The following is a 17,500-nucleotide window of genomic DNA, read 5'->3' on the forward strand; positions in this document are numbered from 1 at the left end:
AGGTGCGTGGAAAAGCAATTACACAGAACATATCAGGCCACAACATAACAAAAGGAACAGCAGTTGAAGGAAAAAAGAAAACCAACAGCAGGGCAGAGGGAGAAAGAAGACGGACACGGACAAAGAAGGGATGCAGGTAACAATGAGTGGTCGGCAAGAAAGCAAGGGGTGGACAATATGGATACAGAAGCAAAATTGTGTTTGACCAGTTTGTGATTTTGTCAAGGTCAGAGGAGAGGGAACAGGCTGCTGTCTGTCTGTCAGAAGGAAGAGACATGTCATGGCAGAGAGTGGAGTCATCAGCAGCGATAAAGAGGATTTTCTAGAGAGTCAGCGAGATCAATGATGAAGATTAGGAGTAATATGGGGTACTCCAGCTTTGACAGGCAGAGGAGATGAAAGGGTTCCGTTGCGAGTCACACGTTGTGTATGAGAGGTTAGGAAGTCAGTAATCCAAGAGTGGAGTTGTTCTTGGATTCCATATGTAGACAGTTTGGAGAGCAAGGCAGGATGCCTTACTGTATCAAAAGTTCGAGATATGTCCAGAGAGACGGCCCTGATCTCATGTGTGATATTGTGGGCCTCCACTATTGTTGGGAGAGAATAAGCAGCATGTCCAAGGAAGGGTGACCAGGTTTGAATCCAAATTTATGGTCTGAGATGAGGCTGGTGGAGAAAAGGAATAATTTTATATCAACTGTGATGATGGAATCCATGACCTTGCTGATGATTGGAAGTACAGTAAGCTAATTGGGCTGAAGTTAAGGGGACCAGTTTTTGCACCATTAGTTGGTAATCCTGTGATGTTAGCTCATTTCCAATTTCCCAGGTGGATACAAAAGACAGTCTAGTCCTGAAGTGCATTCAAAATAAAATAAAATAAAATAAAATAAAAAAAACCCGCAATATCAAAGTAGGTCACATTTGATGACCCACGAGTACACGGAGTCCGTGAATAGCGGGGTCCGACAATAACAAAACCTATGAGGAATCCGAAAAGAAAATCCAAAAAAGCAAAATTATGACTTTTTCTCAATATATTTAAAAAATAATAAAAAAAAATATTTCACAGAAAACCCGACGGAGTGCATCTTGAAACAGAAAACCCCTCTGAGTATGGACCTCCCTAAGTATACCCTGAAAACATGGTGTCGATCAGCCCAAGGGTAGTTACCGGACAAAGAGTCAAACATACATACACACACACATCGCTCTGTTTTATGTATTAGATAACTACTACTCTGCGGAATGCATTTGGTGCTACGGAATACATCCGAGACAAACTTGATCTGCAATCCTGAGCAAGAGGCGACAAACACGTACAGCATTTCAAAATAGTAGAAAAAGCGTTCTAGCTTTCTTACCCTGCTCATTGTAGGAAGCAGCATCAAGATCAGGCCTGGTATCGTAATCATACTCAGGGTCAGGTTGTGGCGCATGCAGATCTTCTAGGTATGGAAGCACAGTCATGCTGCGCCAGCAATCACCACTGGCTGCTGGAATGGGTACCGCCGCCTCGTCAACTCGCGAAGGCTTCCGGCAAAACCAGCTGCAAGTAATTAATATGGCTCGACCAGGATTTTTAAAATCATGCGTGGCCAGTCATGACATTCCAAAAAAACAACAAAAAAAACCACTCAAAGATCAAACAACAACAACAAAACATAGCTTCACGGTTTATATAACTAACCATCCACTGCCTCTCCCCCAAAAATTAATAGGCATTTTTTGTGAGGCTACCCTTGCTCAATTCCTTTCGCTCGGGTAGCTGTATAACGATTAGCACTACCTGCAAGAGGTGGAAGCGCTATGGTCTCAACCTCCCACAGGCACGATTGGCCAAATGGCCTTTAACTCTGCCTTAATTACCTTACAAAGGGTACAAGACATGAACAGTGACAGGTATAGACGAGAACCTTGCTAAAGATTACAGAGGGATGTCTATACTTATTCAGGATTGTGAAGACCATCAGCATTGGATCGCATGCCAATACGAGACTTTCAAAATGATGTATGAAGACCAACGAGGCTTTTTGCGCATGCCCCATGTACGTTTTCAGTGACTCGGCTCTGCTCGCCGGGCACTTTTAAGCTGCCGTTACCAGCACGAGATCTACAATTCAAATAGTCATTCAAACAATTTTCAGCATTTAGACAAAAGTGTAGCAATTTTAAAATGGATAAACCATAATTGTTCTGTTCCTGAATGCAAGTCGGACTCACGGAAATATAATGAATACAAGAAACATCTGTGGATGAGAGGTGTCAAGTTCCGACCTTTTCCTGCGAATACAATTATCGAGCGGCAGCCGTGGTTCTAACACATAAAACGTAAAAACCTAAGATGTAGGTGGCCATCTCAACTGAGTGGAATGATCCCATGCACACCAGGAGTTCAAATTACTCCATCTAGGGTTTAGGAGTGCACAGAATATGGAGCACGTATGTAAATTGGCCAAGTAGTTTTCGATTCAATAAGGTTTTCACACAGAGACGAATATAATACTGGCACTCCTCGCTACACGAACTTGATACATTCCATAAAAGTAGGGCATGCAGCAAAATGCAGATCGCGAAAAGATTTCCCCATAGACATTGTGTCATAAATCGAAGACGCGTTCCTGGGGGACGGATGTTCAGACGCCTGACACAACCAAGCCGAACTAAATAAAAAAAGATATAATAACTTGGTAAATCAACACAAAGCATCACTAAATGTACAATTAAATAAATACCCACTGTAAATCCATCAAAGTAGAATAAAAGTAGATGAGTACGGTACTGTACTCACCAATAATAGAAGAACCGATTGTGTATGGATGCCTGGAAATGTTTGGGTAGGGAGCTAAAGTAATAACGTGGTGAGTGCTTGATGGACGAGATACAGATCGTTTTCCACTGATATGGGGTTTGTGGAGGGTTTTGCAAAAATTACTCAAAAAAATCTCCTTGGCACCACTCGATGACGACGCCCAACCGAAGGATGTGCAGATTAAAAAAGAAAAAAAAAACAACAAACACCCGCTTAATGGCACCAACCGATTTAATGGATGTTAATCGACAACACAATAGAAGGAAATGATATATATTCACAGTCTTCGCTGTGCATTAGAACAATCCCCTTCCGTTCTCACAGTCCGCAGCACATGACAAAAAAAACGGGCATCAGCAAAATTGTGTAAAGCGGGAGTGCGTACAGCGAGGAGTGCCTGTACTGTAAACCGTGGGGATTTGGAATACACTTTCCGACCACGAGTGGCGCTACATGATACACATTTACATGGAGAAGTAATGATGACGTTATTTATTATTATTATTATTTAAACAACCTAAAACCTCCCAGGCCACACCCCATGCACAACCACCAAACTTCAACAATCTGTCCAGTGTTTTAAGAGTGCATACAAGTCTTACACACACACAATATATATATATATATATATATATATATATATATATATATATATATATATATATATATATATATATATATATATACATACACACATATATAGGGGGTTGACTCAGCCTGTCATCCTTCCGAGGTCGGTGAAATGAGTACCAGTATACTGGGCCGGTGTATACCCCGGTTAAAATAGGTGTACCATACCCCTGTGTCGTAAGAGGCGACCAGGGTTGCGTCAGGAAGGGCATCCGGCGTGAAACATGCGCCAAATCACTATGCGGATCATACGGATGATCCGCTGTGGCAACCCCTAACGGGAGCAGCCGAAAGGAGAAGAAGAGAGAGATATATATATATATATATATATATATATATATATATATATATATATATATATATATATATATATATATATATATATATATATATATATATTGTTGTGTTGAGGAAATTCTCAAACCACCATTCAGGTCCCTTAGGTGAGATATCTCTGTAAGTATATGTGTAGTTAGGCCCAAACCCGTTGTTTCGAGGGAATAAATGTCATTCATTCGGGCTGCGACCCTTTAAGATAGCCGTTTTTCTGTTCTATCTTTATTTTGAGCCAACCACGTCTCAACCGCCATCACACAACAACCACCAACCGCAACGCCGCTTCACAACAACAACAACAACGCCAACAGCCACGACCTTTACCGTCACAACTCGCTCTCGCAATCATCGCATCACCGCCATTCCAAGCGTCACCGTGGCCAGGGACCACCACAATAAACCCTCCACCACCTTCACCTCTCCTCCTTCTGCCGCCATTCCCGCACTGCTTGTGGGCACCGACCCTGGACTCGTACAGGGCGCGCGCCGAGCAGCGGGTGCAAAAAGCGGCCTTTCCGGGGAAGTCGGATCAGGAATGATCCACGCCCACTTCTGTTCCGTCCTATCAGCGAGCGCGGGGCGATTTAGCTCCGCCTCCAGGCGCGTCGGAGTCGAATCGATATATGCAAATTCGAGGATCAGGAATGATTCACGCCCACTTTTCCTCCGTCCAATGGACGAGTGTGGCTCCGCCCCCGAGCCGATCCCGATCCGAAAATCTGCATATGGTTTCTCCTGCTGATGATAAAGCGCCGAGCGCGGGGCGAATTGGGGGAGAAGAGTTTCTGTTTCGGGCTCGAGTTGGAGAAGAGTTTCTGTTTCGGGCTCGAGTTGGAGAGGAGGTTTTCTGTTTCGGGCTCGGGCGAGTCGTGGCGGCGGCGGCGAAGTGTGGCAGCAGCAGTCAAGACGGGTCTGGAGGAGAGGCGGTCTGTCGGGGAGCTGCAGAGAGGAGAAGCCGGGAACGCGGTCGAGGGCGCAGTGGAGTCGCTCGTCGCGGGACCCAAGCAAGCCAGCTATCCTCTCTCCCCAGAGCATCAACAACCCCCCCTGTTTCCCCCCGTGCTGAGATAGTGCGAAAAGGGGGCCCCATTCGCACACCATTCCAGGCAGTGCCAGCGAGGCCCGCGGAGGAGCGCGGAGTCGGGGCGCCGCCGCCATTTTGCGGCTCATCACCAGATGGGTAGGCTCGACGCGGTCTCGGCCCCAGACCCGTCTGCCCCCTTGTAGTTGAGGGTGGCCCCTTTTTCTTTTGAGTATATGTGTTGTCGGCGCCGTCTGTAAAGTAAAACTGTGAAAGTGTTGCCGTGTGCTTGCGTAGTCGGTAGTAGATCTGCATTGTGTTTCTTTTGTTGCAATTGCTTTTGGTGCATAATTGTTATGTTTCTTTTACATTTGCTTTTGGTGCATAATTGTTGTAATTGTATATGTGTGCTTTCCGTTTGCCGCGGAATAAATGTGAATTATGTTGAACTGTTTTTCCCGTTTCGCTTCGTCTTTTCTTTAATTGAATCTCCATCTTACTTCACGTAAAGGGTTGGTCGTGGGCTAAATACGCCCAATAATTAATCGGAACCGTCAAGGTTGACGATAACACCGCTCGGTTATCCCGATAGTACGGAACGGGTCGCTTAAAGTGGCCCGTGTCCGAAGTCGACCTGCGACGAGGTGCGGTCGCCCGGTATACCCTCCGTGTGGGTACTTAGGTAGGTCGAATTTGGCGAACAACCCTATCCCACGCGGGGGGCCGATTGGCACGATCGTGGTGAGGCCGAAAGGCCCACCCGTGACTAGTTCGCGGCGTTAGTCCGAGAGGGTCACGACGGAATTGTCCGTCCTGTGGGCGACGTGCCGCGATTCAAATTACGTGGCCGCTCGCACGCCGGCGGGCGCGAATTCGCAACAAAAAAAAAAAAAAATATATATATATATATATATATATATATATATATATATATATATATATATATATATATATATATATATATATGTGTATATATATATATATATGTGTGTATATATATATATATATATGTGTGTATATATATATATATATATGTGTGTATATATATATATATATATATATATATGTGTGTATATATATATATATATATATATATATGTGTGTATATATATATATATATATATATATATATATATATATATATATATATATATATATATATATATATATATATATATATATATATATATGTATATATATATATATATATGCCTGGTGTTGGCTTAATGGTTAGGGTGGTGGGCTTAGGATCCGAGAATCCTGAGTTCAAATCCCACTCGGCTGTTGAATTAATACCAGGTGGGGTTGACTCTGCCTGTCATCCTTCCGAGGTCGGCAAAATGAGTGCCAGCATGCTGGTATCCTGTGTCGGAGTGGCGACCCGTCCAGGATTGTACCCAATAGCCAAGGAGACTGCTTCGGCAGCACCAACGCTCTGCACAGAGTATGGTCCCAGTGGATGGATATATATATATACATACATATATACATATATATACCTACATATATATATACATATATATACATACATATATATATATATATATATATATATATACACATATATATATATATATATATATATATATACACATATATATATATATACACATATATATATATATATATATATATATATATATATATATATATATATATTGTTGTGGTTGACGAAATTCGCAAACCATCATTCAGGTCCCTTAGGTGAGATATCTCTGTAAGTATATGTGTAGTTAGGCCCAAACCCGTTGTTTCGAGGGTAGAAATGTCATTCATTCGGGCTGCGACCCTTCTAGATAGCCGTTTTTCTTTTACTATCTTTATTTTGGACCAGCCGCCATTACTACCACCACCAACCACGTCTCAACAGCCATCACACGACAACCACCAGCCGCAACGCCGCTTCACAACAACAACAATGCCAACAGCCACGACCTTTACCGTCACATCTTGCTCTCGCAACCATCGCATCACCGCCATTTCCGCGCCGCTTGTGGGCACCGATACTGGACTCGTGCAGGGCGCGCACCGAGCAGCGTGTGCAGAAACATCACAGCCTTTCCGAAGAAAACAGATCAAAAACGACTCACGCCCACTTCTGTTCCGTCCTATCGGCGAGCGTGGGGCGATTTGGCCCCGCCTCCAGGTGCGTTGGAGTAATATCGCTATATGCAAATTCATGGATCAAAAAGCATTCACGCCCACTTTTCCTCGGTCCAATGGGGAGCCAGCCAGAGGTGAAGGGTCGAAGGTAAAGGGTCGAAGGCGAAGGAGTGAGGCCCGGGGGCTATAAAGGGCTGCGTTCGCTCGCCAAACGGGGCAGTTCGGAGTCGGTGGAGTTGGGAAGAGCCAGTCAGGAGAGGAGTTGGAGAAGGCGGTTGGACGGAGCTGTGGAGAGTTGGAGAGGTGGCGGCGGCGAAGGCGGTCGAGGGGGTGCTCGTGTCAGAGTCGGGAAGCTGCGGAGGGGAGAGGCCGGCAACGCGACCGAGGTCGTGGTGGAGACGCTCGTCGCGGGACCCAAGCCAGGGGTGAGAGAAGCGACCCCCGATTCCCTCCAAATTACGAGCGATTCAAATTAACCCTTTAAGAGAAGCAAGATGGCGTCTCAAGGCGAGCGGGAGCAGGGGGTATTAGAAATGGATGTAGTGTGTGTAAAATCCATGGTCCAGGATGAAAACCCCGTGCAGGAAATGTTGGTTGTGCAGGAACACGAACTCCCCCAACTGAACCCAGAACCCGAAATAGGTGCGGCGGCGGCCGCGGTGTATGACACCTCCCCTCCCCCTCTCCACCAAAACCCCCCGATCCTGGCCGAAACGGCTCACCCAAGTGCACCCGACATGGCCCAGCTATGCGCCATGCTGGCGGCAATGACAGCGAGGATGGATGCGAATACACAGCAAATGAACGAAAAAATGGATGTGAATACACAACAAATGAACGAAATAAAAAGCATGAACGAAAAGATGGAAACAAACATGAAGGAAGAAATGAAAGAGCTGCGGGGTGAGACGCAGAACATGGGCCGAAGCCTGCAGGCGGGCATGAAGGCAGTGACCAGGGAGCTAAAAATGGCGACTCCACGTGTGGGAGCGAACGAGCTGGGAGGGAGTGCAACGGCTGTCGGGCCCGCGGTGGAGGCGGGTAAGAAAAAAATAATTCGGGGGGCGTGTTGGGCGAGGGTCGTGACGGAAAAAGTGACGGTAACCGAGAGGGACAAACTAATTGGGGTGACGGAGACGTGCACGAGGGAGATAACAAGGGAAGAGACGGAAATAATAGTTGAGACAAGGGAGGTAAAGGGTGCAGAGGTGACTGAGTTGGCAGAGACACGGGAGATGGGAACGATAGAGGGAAGACTACACGATGAAGACTGGGTAAGTGACGCACACACACACACGGAGGTAGTGGAGGATAATGGGGGTGAGCTCGCGGACTGGGTAGAGACCCGGTGCGAGCAGTTGGATGGCCTCCTCCAGGAACGAAGGGAGGGAGTATGCCCCCTTGAAGCGGGTCACGACCAGGTGGGTTCGGTCGTGCTTTGCGAGGTCGAGGGGAGGAGTGCTGTGGACAGGTGCACGGAGAGCTTGGGGGGTTTCGAGGCCCCGGAGACCCTCGTGGGGACACGAATCCCCAGTGAGGTTGTCCCTGTGTGTGTGGTGCAAGGTGTGAGTGCATCCCCGTGTGTGGATGAAACCGCCAGTATGGATGCGACACCGCGGGCGAGTTCCCCCGCGTGTGTGAGTGAGGCACCGCGGGTGAGTTCCCCCGCGTGTGTGAATGAGGCACGGTGTGTGGATGAGGCACCGCGGGTGAGTGCCCCCGCGTGTGTGAGTGGTGTAGTGGCAAGTGTGCCAAAGGGCATGCTTCCCAGCATGCCGTGTGTGGGTGAGGCACCGTGTGTGAGTGTCGCCGTGTGTGTGAGTGAAACGGCCAGTATGAGTGAGGCACCGCGGGCGAGTGCCCCCGCGTGTGTGAGTGGTATGGTTTGTGTGAGGGAAATGGCACGAGTGAGTGGAAGGCCGCGAGTGAGTGGAGCCACGTGTGCGAGGGAGGTGGCATGCGTGAGTGAACGGCCGAGTGCAAGGGAGACCGTGAGTGTGAGAGAGACAGCGTGTGCAAGGTCGCTGTGTGTGAGGGAGATGTCGGTCGGCATGTGTGAACATGCAGCCGCGTCTCCCGGTGTGAGTTTAATGGTGAGGTGTGTTAGCGTTGTGACAGGCGGGAGTGCGTGTGTCGAATGGCGACGACGGCGACAGAGGAAAGGAAGCCGAGTAGCGGCTGTAGTTGTTTCGGGGACCGTGCCGGGTTCACCCAGCAGTGAGCACGAGGTCCGTGCTGTGCAACGCACGAGACCCCCACGTGCTCGCTTGCGAGAGTGAAGTCCCGGTCCGGAAACGCCAGCGGTGGATTTGCCGATCCCGCGGACGGACAAAGTTTAGGCAGGACTACGGATTTGGACCGGACGGGTTCTCCACGCGATCGTGTGTGTTAAGCTCCAACGGGCAAAGCACATGTGTTCGTGTGGGGAACCCCTCGAGACGTGGGGCTTGTGTTTTTTTTATGCGCACGGTGACGTCATGGCTGCACGTGGGGTTGGAAACCGGCAGGAGGGGAATCCCTGCCGGATGGTACCGTCCAAGGAGGGACGAGGTACACGTGCAGCTGCATGACGTCATGGGCAGGTGTAAAGTGCGCGAGCTGTGAGTTGCCGCGCTGGTGATGCGCATGGAAAAAAAAAAAAAACAGTAAGCCTCACTTTCGGGTGCACAGGATTCCTGGGCAAGGGGTGGAAGACCCCCTTGACCAGGGCACAGGATGGAAACTAGTTAGGGGGAAGGGTTAGCTTAGTTAGACCGGCTCCATGGGGCAGGGGTAAGTCCTCATGGGGCCCGTGGAATGGATTAGTTAGAGGGATTGTAGCCAGATTTAGGTTGGGAAATAAAAGTTATTTTAGAGATTTGGAGACAGTGACAGACTTGTGAATGTGTAGAGGGGATGTAGTTTAGCGACGTAGTGTTAAATGGAATGTGCTGTAGTTTAAGGGACGACGTGGGAGCACGAGTTAGTTAGGGGATGTAGTTAGAAGGATGGCAGAGTTCAGCGGTGTGTGTGTTGAAGAGTTGTGAGGTGAGTACATGATGAGTGAGTGAGGCCAGCGGGTCTGTGTGAATGGAGCGAATGGGGACTGCATGGTGCGATGAGTGATTGGGGGGAGGAGTGACTCCCGCCCAAGGGACCCCGGGGTCAGTGTAGAGTGAGTTAGGGGGTTAGTTAAATTGAAAAATGGAGGTCGTTTTGTTGTTGGTGTGAATGTAGGCTCGAAACCCGTTTGGAGGGGTGCAGGAGCCCTGTTGACGGGATGGGAGCGTGGCTGCGAAAGGTGAGTATCGCTGAGTGGGTACCCCGGGCACCAGGCTAGTCGGCCGTAGTAGGCCAAGGGCCCATGGGGGGCCGGGATAGTGTAGTGGGCACGGGTGCGCCTGCTTGATGCGGGGGCCCGGGGCGCCATTAGCCGCGTGGGCAGTGTTGTGGGCACGGGTGACCCTCGGAAAGGGGCCCGGGAAGCCAGCCTGCCATGTGTGCGTTTCGGGGAGGTGCCATGGGGGGCACTCCCCGGTGTTTAGGGAGGTGGTAGGCTCGGAGGCAGTGTAGTGCCCGGGGGTGCCATCGTCGGAGAATCGGCAGAGGGTCGTGCCTGCCAAAGGGAGCCACGTGTCCCAGCCATGAGACCGTGTGAGGGCACGGAGAGAAAATTGGGGGGCGAGGCCCGAAATTGTGAGGACACCAACACAGGCGACGGGAATCTGGGTTGTTAGAACCAATAGTTTAAGCGAGAGGCGCTTGTTGAAAGCCCCGGGGTAGTTTAACAGTAAAATGGTTAGGGTAGATAGGAAGTGTACCCCTCCGCACCATCCATCCCCTCGCTCTCGTTGTGGGCCGCTGGACCCACTTTGTGTTATAGATCGCTGAACTCTGGGGAGGCCATTCTGAGGCTTCGTTGGGCCTCGACACAGGACGTTAGCTCTCCCTTATTCCCCTCCGGGAAGGGAACGTAGGGGTTGGGAGTAGGCTCGGTGACAGGATAGGTTGGCCGAACAAGGACAGTACAGGGGGTTAGGGGACGATTTATAGTGGGGAAGTAAAAATAAAAAAAATAAGTTGGGGCTAAATTGGGGTTTGACAAATTAAGGGAGTGGGTATAGACAGTGACAGGCAAAAGCGATAGGTTGGGAGGGAGACCGTAGGGTAGGTCCGAGCCCGCCTTCCGAGTGGCCAGCACCACCGCACTCCCTCCACCAACCTCCACTGAACGGCAAAGGCTGGCCAGCTTCATCTGCTGGCTGTGTTGCTGCAAGGCCTGTGCCGGCCCACTTCATCTGCCGGCTGGCTGTTTTTCTTCAAGGCCTGTGCCGGCCCACTTCATCGGCAGCTGTTGTGTTGCTGCAAGGCCTGTGCCGGCCGGATCATCAGCAGCTGTGGTACTTCAAGGCCTGTGCCGGCCAGTTCGTCTGCCGGCTGTGTTTGCCTGCAGCGGCCTTCTTCTGCGGGCTGTGTTTGCCTGCTGCCTTTGCCATGCCATGCCCACTGCCCCTGTTCACCAGCCCCGTTCAATTTTTGCTTTGCCCCCCTGTTCATTGCCATGTGCACCAGGATCAGAAAGCAACAGTTTGCAAGCTGCGAGAACTGCCCTGTTGGCAGCTACAACACGGGCCTGCAGTGGCGGCCCGTGCACCGTGTTTGCGTACATCCATTCATCCATCCATTCGTTGTGTTCATTGCGTGTGCCACTTGAGCTGGCACGGAGACTGCGTTTGTGCAGCCCATGCACCGTTGTGGTTCACTGCGTTCAGTTCAAAAGGGAAGGCCTTGGACTGCGTGTGAGCAGCCGGCCACGTTCCCTGTCACCTGCATTGTTTGAGTCAGAGACTGCATGCGAGCAGCCTGGCTCCCTGCTAACTGCTTTCTTTTTGCAGAGTTCATTGATCCTGGGCCATGGTTTAGTGTAAAATTTGTAAGTTAAGGTAAGATGTACTGTAAATATGAGTGCACCCCCGGCATGTCTGTCCTAGCGCCGGCAATTTTATTTAATTCGTCCTTGTGAGTGAGTTTGTTTAGGTAGTTACTCAGCCCTCAGGTTATTTATTTTGGGGACACGAATACCATGAATGTCGCACTCAGGGATCCGGAGGTAAAATGTACTAGGGGAAAACTACACATGATGGCATACGAAAATTTGACGACTCGGGACGAGTCTGTAAAAAGGGGAGGGGGTAGTGTTGTGGTTGACGAAATTCGCAAACCACCATTCAGGTCCCTTAGGTGAGATATCTCTAAGTATATGTGTAGTTAGGCCCAAACCCGTTGTTTTGAGGGAATAAATGTCATTCATTCGGGCTGCGACCCTTCTAGATAGCCGTTTTTCTTTTACTATCTTTATTTTGGACCAGCCGCCATTACTACCACCACCAACCACGTCTCAACAGACATCACACGACAACCACCAGCCGCAACGCCGCTTCACAACAACAACGCCAACAGCCACGACCTTTACCGTCACATCTCGCTCTCGCAACCATCGCATCACCGCCATTTCCGCGCCGCTTGTGGGCACCGATACTGGACTCGTGCAGGGCGCGCACCGAGCAGCGTGTGCAGAAACATCACAGCCTTTCCGAAGAAAACGGATCAAAAACCACTCACGCCCACTTCTGATCCGTCCTATCGGCGAGCGTGGGGCGATTTGGCCCCGCCTCCAGGTGCGTTGGAGTAATATCGCTATATGCAAATTCATGGATCAAAAAGCATTCACGCCCACTTTTCCTCGGTCCAATGGGGAGCCAGCCAGAGGTGAAGGGTCGAAGGTAAAGGGTCGAAGGCGAAGGAGCGAGGCCCCGGGGGCTATAAAGGGCTGCGTTTGCTCGCCAAACGGGGCAGTTCGGAGTCGGTGGAGTTGGGAAGAGCCAGTCAGGAGAGGAGTCGGAGAAGGCGGTTGGACGGAGCTGTGGAGAGTTGGAGAGGTGGCGGTGGCGAAGGCGGTTGAGGGGGTGCTCGTGTCAGAGTCGGGGAGCTGCGGAGGGGAGAGGCCGGCAACGCGACCGAGGTCGTGGTGGAGACGCTCGTCGCGGGACCCGAGCCAGGGAGATATCCTCCTTCCCCCGAGCATCAACAACCCCCTCCTGTTTCCCCCCCGCGCTGAGATAGTGCGAGAAGGGGGCCCCGTTCCCACCCCATTCCAGACACTGTCCGCGAGGCCCGCGGAGTCGGGGCGCCACCGCCATTTTGCGGCTCATCATCAGACGGGTAGGCCCGACGCGGTCTCGGCCCCAGGCCCGTCCGCCCCCATCATCCTTGAGGGTGGTCCTTTTCTTTTGCTTTGAGTATATGTGTTGTCGGCGCCGTCTGTGAAGTAAAACTGTATAAGTGTTGCCGTGTGCTCGGTAGTCGGTTAGCTCTGCATTGTCTTTTGCTTTTAAATTTGCTTTTTGTGTATTATTGTGTGTTTCTTCTTCTTTTACATTTGCTTTTGGTGTAATTGTATATGTGTGCTTTCCGTTCATCGCGAAATAAATGTGCTTTATGTTGAACTGTTTTCCCGTTTCGCTTCGTCTTTTCCTTTATTGAATCTCCATCTTACTTCACGTAAAGGGTTGGTCGTGGGCAAATACGCCCGATAATTAATCGAACCGTCGAGGCCGACGATAACACCGCTCGGTTATCCCGATAGTACGGAACGGGTCGCTTAAAGTGGCCCGTGTCCGAAGTCGACCTGCGGCGAGGTGCGATCGCCCGGTCTACCCTCCGTGTGGGTACTTAGGTAGGTCGAATTTGGCGAGCAACCCTATCCCACGCGGGGGGCCGATTGGCACGATCGTGGTGAGGCCGAAAGGCCCACCCGTGACTAGTTCCCGGCGTTAGTCCGAGAGGGTCACGACGGGATTGTCCGTCCGGTGGGCGACGTGCCGCGATTCGAGTTACGTGGCCGTTCGCACGCCGGTGGGCGCGAATCCGCAACAATATATATATATATATATATATATATATATATATATATATATATATATATATATATACATATATATATATATATATATATATATATATAGAGTGAGTGCTGGTCTGTTGAATCTATCATTCATGACAAGTTCATCATGGTCATAAACACGAGTCCAACTCGGATTTGAAGCATATAAGTATTAAAGTTTCACTACATAATGGTAGATATTATCTTGGGGCTTGTTCTATGTAAGATCAGATCAGAATGTGAGAGAGGGTCACTTACTGGTGTTGTCTGATCTGCTGGATGGTAAATCGTCTCGCTGGTTGGTACTCGAGCATTCCTTAAAAAAAGGCAGGACAATAAAGCAACAGCAGCTGTAAGTGAAGGAAACGTACATGTACAGTATGTCCGTGTCTGCATCCACCTTATTTATTTATTTATCCACATGTCATTTAAGAACCCATCGCACGCGCACAATATGTACAAACAACCTCTCACACGTGCACGACACGAGGTGCCTTGCACAGCTCACTACACAGGAAATTCCTCACAACTTATTCGATCCTGCCATGCACACCATTCTTATCAATGTTCACCAACATTCCCGACATCTTCCATGGCTTAACCTGCTGTCTGTGACCTCTCAAACATTCAAACTTTGACGCCCCTCGGTCCAAAAGCAACACCTAAATAGGGATAAGTGCCTTTAGGAAAACTGTGCTATGAGTCGAGGTTATTACTTTATTTTTAGAATTGATAAATACAAGACATCTGTGAATAAAATAAAATTAAAAGTGTTACATGTCAATCAACCCCCACCCATCCTAAACACACAACAAATGTGGGGCCACAGACGCTCACAGACTATGCAGGTAACAAATCTCATTTGAGTCTCTCAGCAACCGCTCAATGAACACAAAGTCTGACCAGCGATAGCCAAGGATTCTACAAAGAGACCTGGTACCAAAGGAATTAAGTCTCCGTCTCAGATCCCTGGTCAGAGTCCAAGTCTCACATATATAGAGCAAGACTGGAAGCACTAAGGACCTGAAGACTCGGACTTTCGTCCTCCCGCACAGGTACCGGCAGCGCCACACCCCATGATCAAGTGAATCCATGACTCCCCAGGCCCGACCCAGACATCTATTGACCTTTGACTCACAACCAGCAGAGACATGAATATCACTACCAAGGCAAGTGAATCTCTCCAAGACCTCAACATCATCATCATAAACAGGCACAGACAGGACAGCAGCATGCAATATGTCATTGAAAGCCTGGATCTTAGTTTTGACCCAGAAAACCTGAAATACCAGTGGCTCTGACTCCTCATTGAGCAACTCGAGGGCCCCCAAAAGGATATCTAAAGTCTCCGCAAAGATGACTGCATCATCTGCGAAATCAATGTCCGAGATCTTGACATTTCCAAATGATGCACCGCAGCTTGATCTCTCTGACATCCTCCCAAGAATCCAGTTCATACAAGTGCTGAAAAGTGTGAGGGCCAGGACACACCCCTGACAAACTCCAGTAACAACTGGAAATAAGTCAGAGATGGCACCACCACATCTCACAGCACTCTTAGTACCAGAGCGTAGTTCAGACATCAGATCGATCAGTTTTGCTGGCACTCCACGAAGACCAAGAATCCTCCAGAGGGTGTCACTATTTACCGAATCAAACGATTTACAGAGATCAACATAGGCGGCAAGCAGCCCCTGCCGAAACTCTAGTCTGCGTTCAGTGAGGACACGATGAGCAAGGATACGGTCATTCGTTGACCTCTTTGGTGTAAAGCCTGACTGCTCTGGACGCTGGTGCTCAAGTAGATGGTGGCGAACCCTATCAAGAATTATCCGAGCAAGGACCTTGCTTGGCACTGAGAGCAGCGTCACCCCTCAGTAGTTGTTGCAGTCTTGGCGATCACCCTTCCCTTTCCATAGAGGGACATCAAGGCCCCTCTTCCAGTTAGTTGGGATGATGCCTGTGTTCCAGACAGAGCACAGAACTGCATGCAATGACATGAGTACAGAATTTTCACCAGCCTTGAAAAGATCAGCATGGATGCCACAGATGCCTGGAGCTTTACCCCATTTAAATTGGTTCACCACAGCCTGTGTTTCCACAAAGAAGATGGATCACCGTTGATTGGAGGGTCAGCAATCGGGACAAAAACACCCTTGACATCCAACTCAACAGCTGGTGGATCAGGCTGGTACAGTCGCTCAAAGTAACCAGCTTTACGGGCCTTCACTTCGGTCTCCTCTGTCAAAAGCCCACCACCCACCACTCCAACTGCAGTGCACCGAGGGACGGGCTTGGAAGAACGCAATGCACGAATCCCCCTGTAAGCAGGATGAGAATCACTTGACCACAGGTGATTCTTTACCCCCTCACAGATTCCTCGCACATAGGCCTCATTGTCCACCCGAAGCGCAACGTACAGTTTTATGCCTCAGCTCCCTGAACAGCTCAGCTCTGCCATTCAGCCTGGCTCTGTGACTCTGGTCAATGGTATCCAGTGTCCTATGAGAGACGAAATTCTTCTTTTCCCTATGGTGAGTTCCAAGACATCCACTAGAAACATCAAGGACGGTGGTCTTGAAGGCACTCCACAACTCTTCAGGATTCCCCAAAGCACCCAGACCCCCCAAATCCCCACTCAGCCTGTTTCCAAACTCCTTAGCTACACTCTCATCCTTGTGCAAGCCAACATCCAGCCCAGGCTGGGATGGTACTATTCTCACAGATTTAAGGTGCAACTTGAGATGCCAGAAGTCTGTGGTCAGTATTGAGGAACTGAGCACTCTGGTAGAACCTGCAGTTCTGGATCATCCTCCAGTGACCATCAACGAGCACATGGTCAATCTCTTCTGCCACACCACCAGCATTGGAATACCAAGTCCAGCGATGAGCCTGTGGGCACTGAAACCATGAACCAGCCACCCAAAGTCCATGACTTCTTACAAAGTCAAGGAACTTAGTGCTATTCTGGTTCACAGTTCCAGACCCATGGGGACCAACACACATCTCATAACCATCCCAATAATTCCAGTCGATGCATTGTAATCCCCAAAGACGAGAAGAGTATCTCGCCTGGGGCACTGATCAACCACAGACTCGAGCGCGGCATAGAATGTGTCCTTCACGGTGAGATCACTCGCCACAGTTGGAGTATATACAGAGACCAGGGAAATGATACCCACGGAGTGACGAATCCTTAGTCTCATAATACGCTTGTTGACCGGTGTCATCTCAATTACCAATGGAGTCGGCTTATTGGACACAGTTACAGCAACTCCTTGGGCATGGTAACCATTAGTGTGACCAGACCAATAGAAGGTGTAACCACCCACCATGATCTCGCCATTATCCAGTCTCCGACTCAAGAGAGTGCTGCAATAGCGATGTCCAAATACCTGAGCTCAGATGATAACAGAGACAGGTGATCATCCTCTCTTTGGGATAGGACATTCCAGGAACCCACCTGAAGGGACCGCCTCAGGTTAACCCAAGGAGACCGCCGTCTTGTAGACGACACCTCAGTACCACCCCGGCACACTCTCCCACAACCTGATCCAGGAAGGTTGGTTGCCTCATGGTTTTCCTCCTATCATCAAAGAGTGGGGGTCCCGAAGGCTTTGCCCTAATCCCGTCATCTGGTGAGCTGCCCTGCAAAGGGAAGCTGCACAGGAGGTAC

The 17,500-nt window shown here is 49.5% G+C and overlaps 1 protein-coding gene across 3 annotated transcripts in view; it reads right to left on the bottom strand.

The window, feature by feature from the left end:
- Positions 1–17,500, bottom strand: part of STK11 (serine/threonine kinase 11) — a 71,370-nt gene that overhangs the window by 24,598 nt on the left and 29,272 nt on the right. For all 3 annotated transcript variants that reach the window (XM_085886256.1, XM_085886257.1, XM_085886255.1), the window contains 2 exons: positions 14,083–14,140; positions 1,365–1,549 (listed from right to left, as the gene is read on the bottom strand). In XM_085886256.1, the coding sequence (XP_085742382.1) occupies positions 1,365–1,549; positions 14,083–14,140 (243 nt within the window). The remainder of the gene's footprint in view (positions 1–1,364; positions 1,550–14,082; positions 14,141–17,500) is intronic.

The sequence above is a fragment of the Eptatretus burgeri genome, chromosome 6, assembly GCF_056783735.1.
Source record: "Eptatretus burgeri isolate ZD-2024b chromosome 6, Ebu_testis_v1, whole genome shotgun sequence".
Taxonomy (NCBI): domain Eukaryota; kingdom Metazoa; phylum Chordata; class Myxini; order Myxiniformes; family Myxinidae; genus Eptatretus; species Eptatretus burgeri.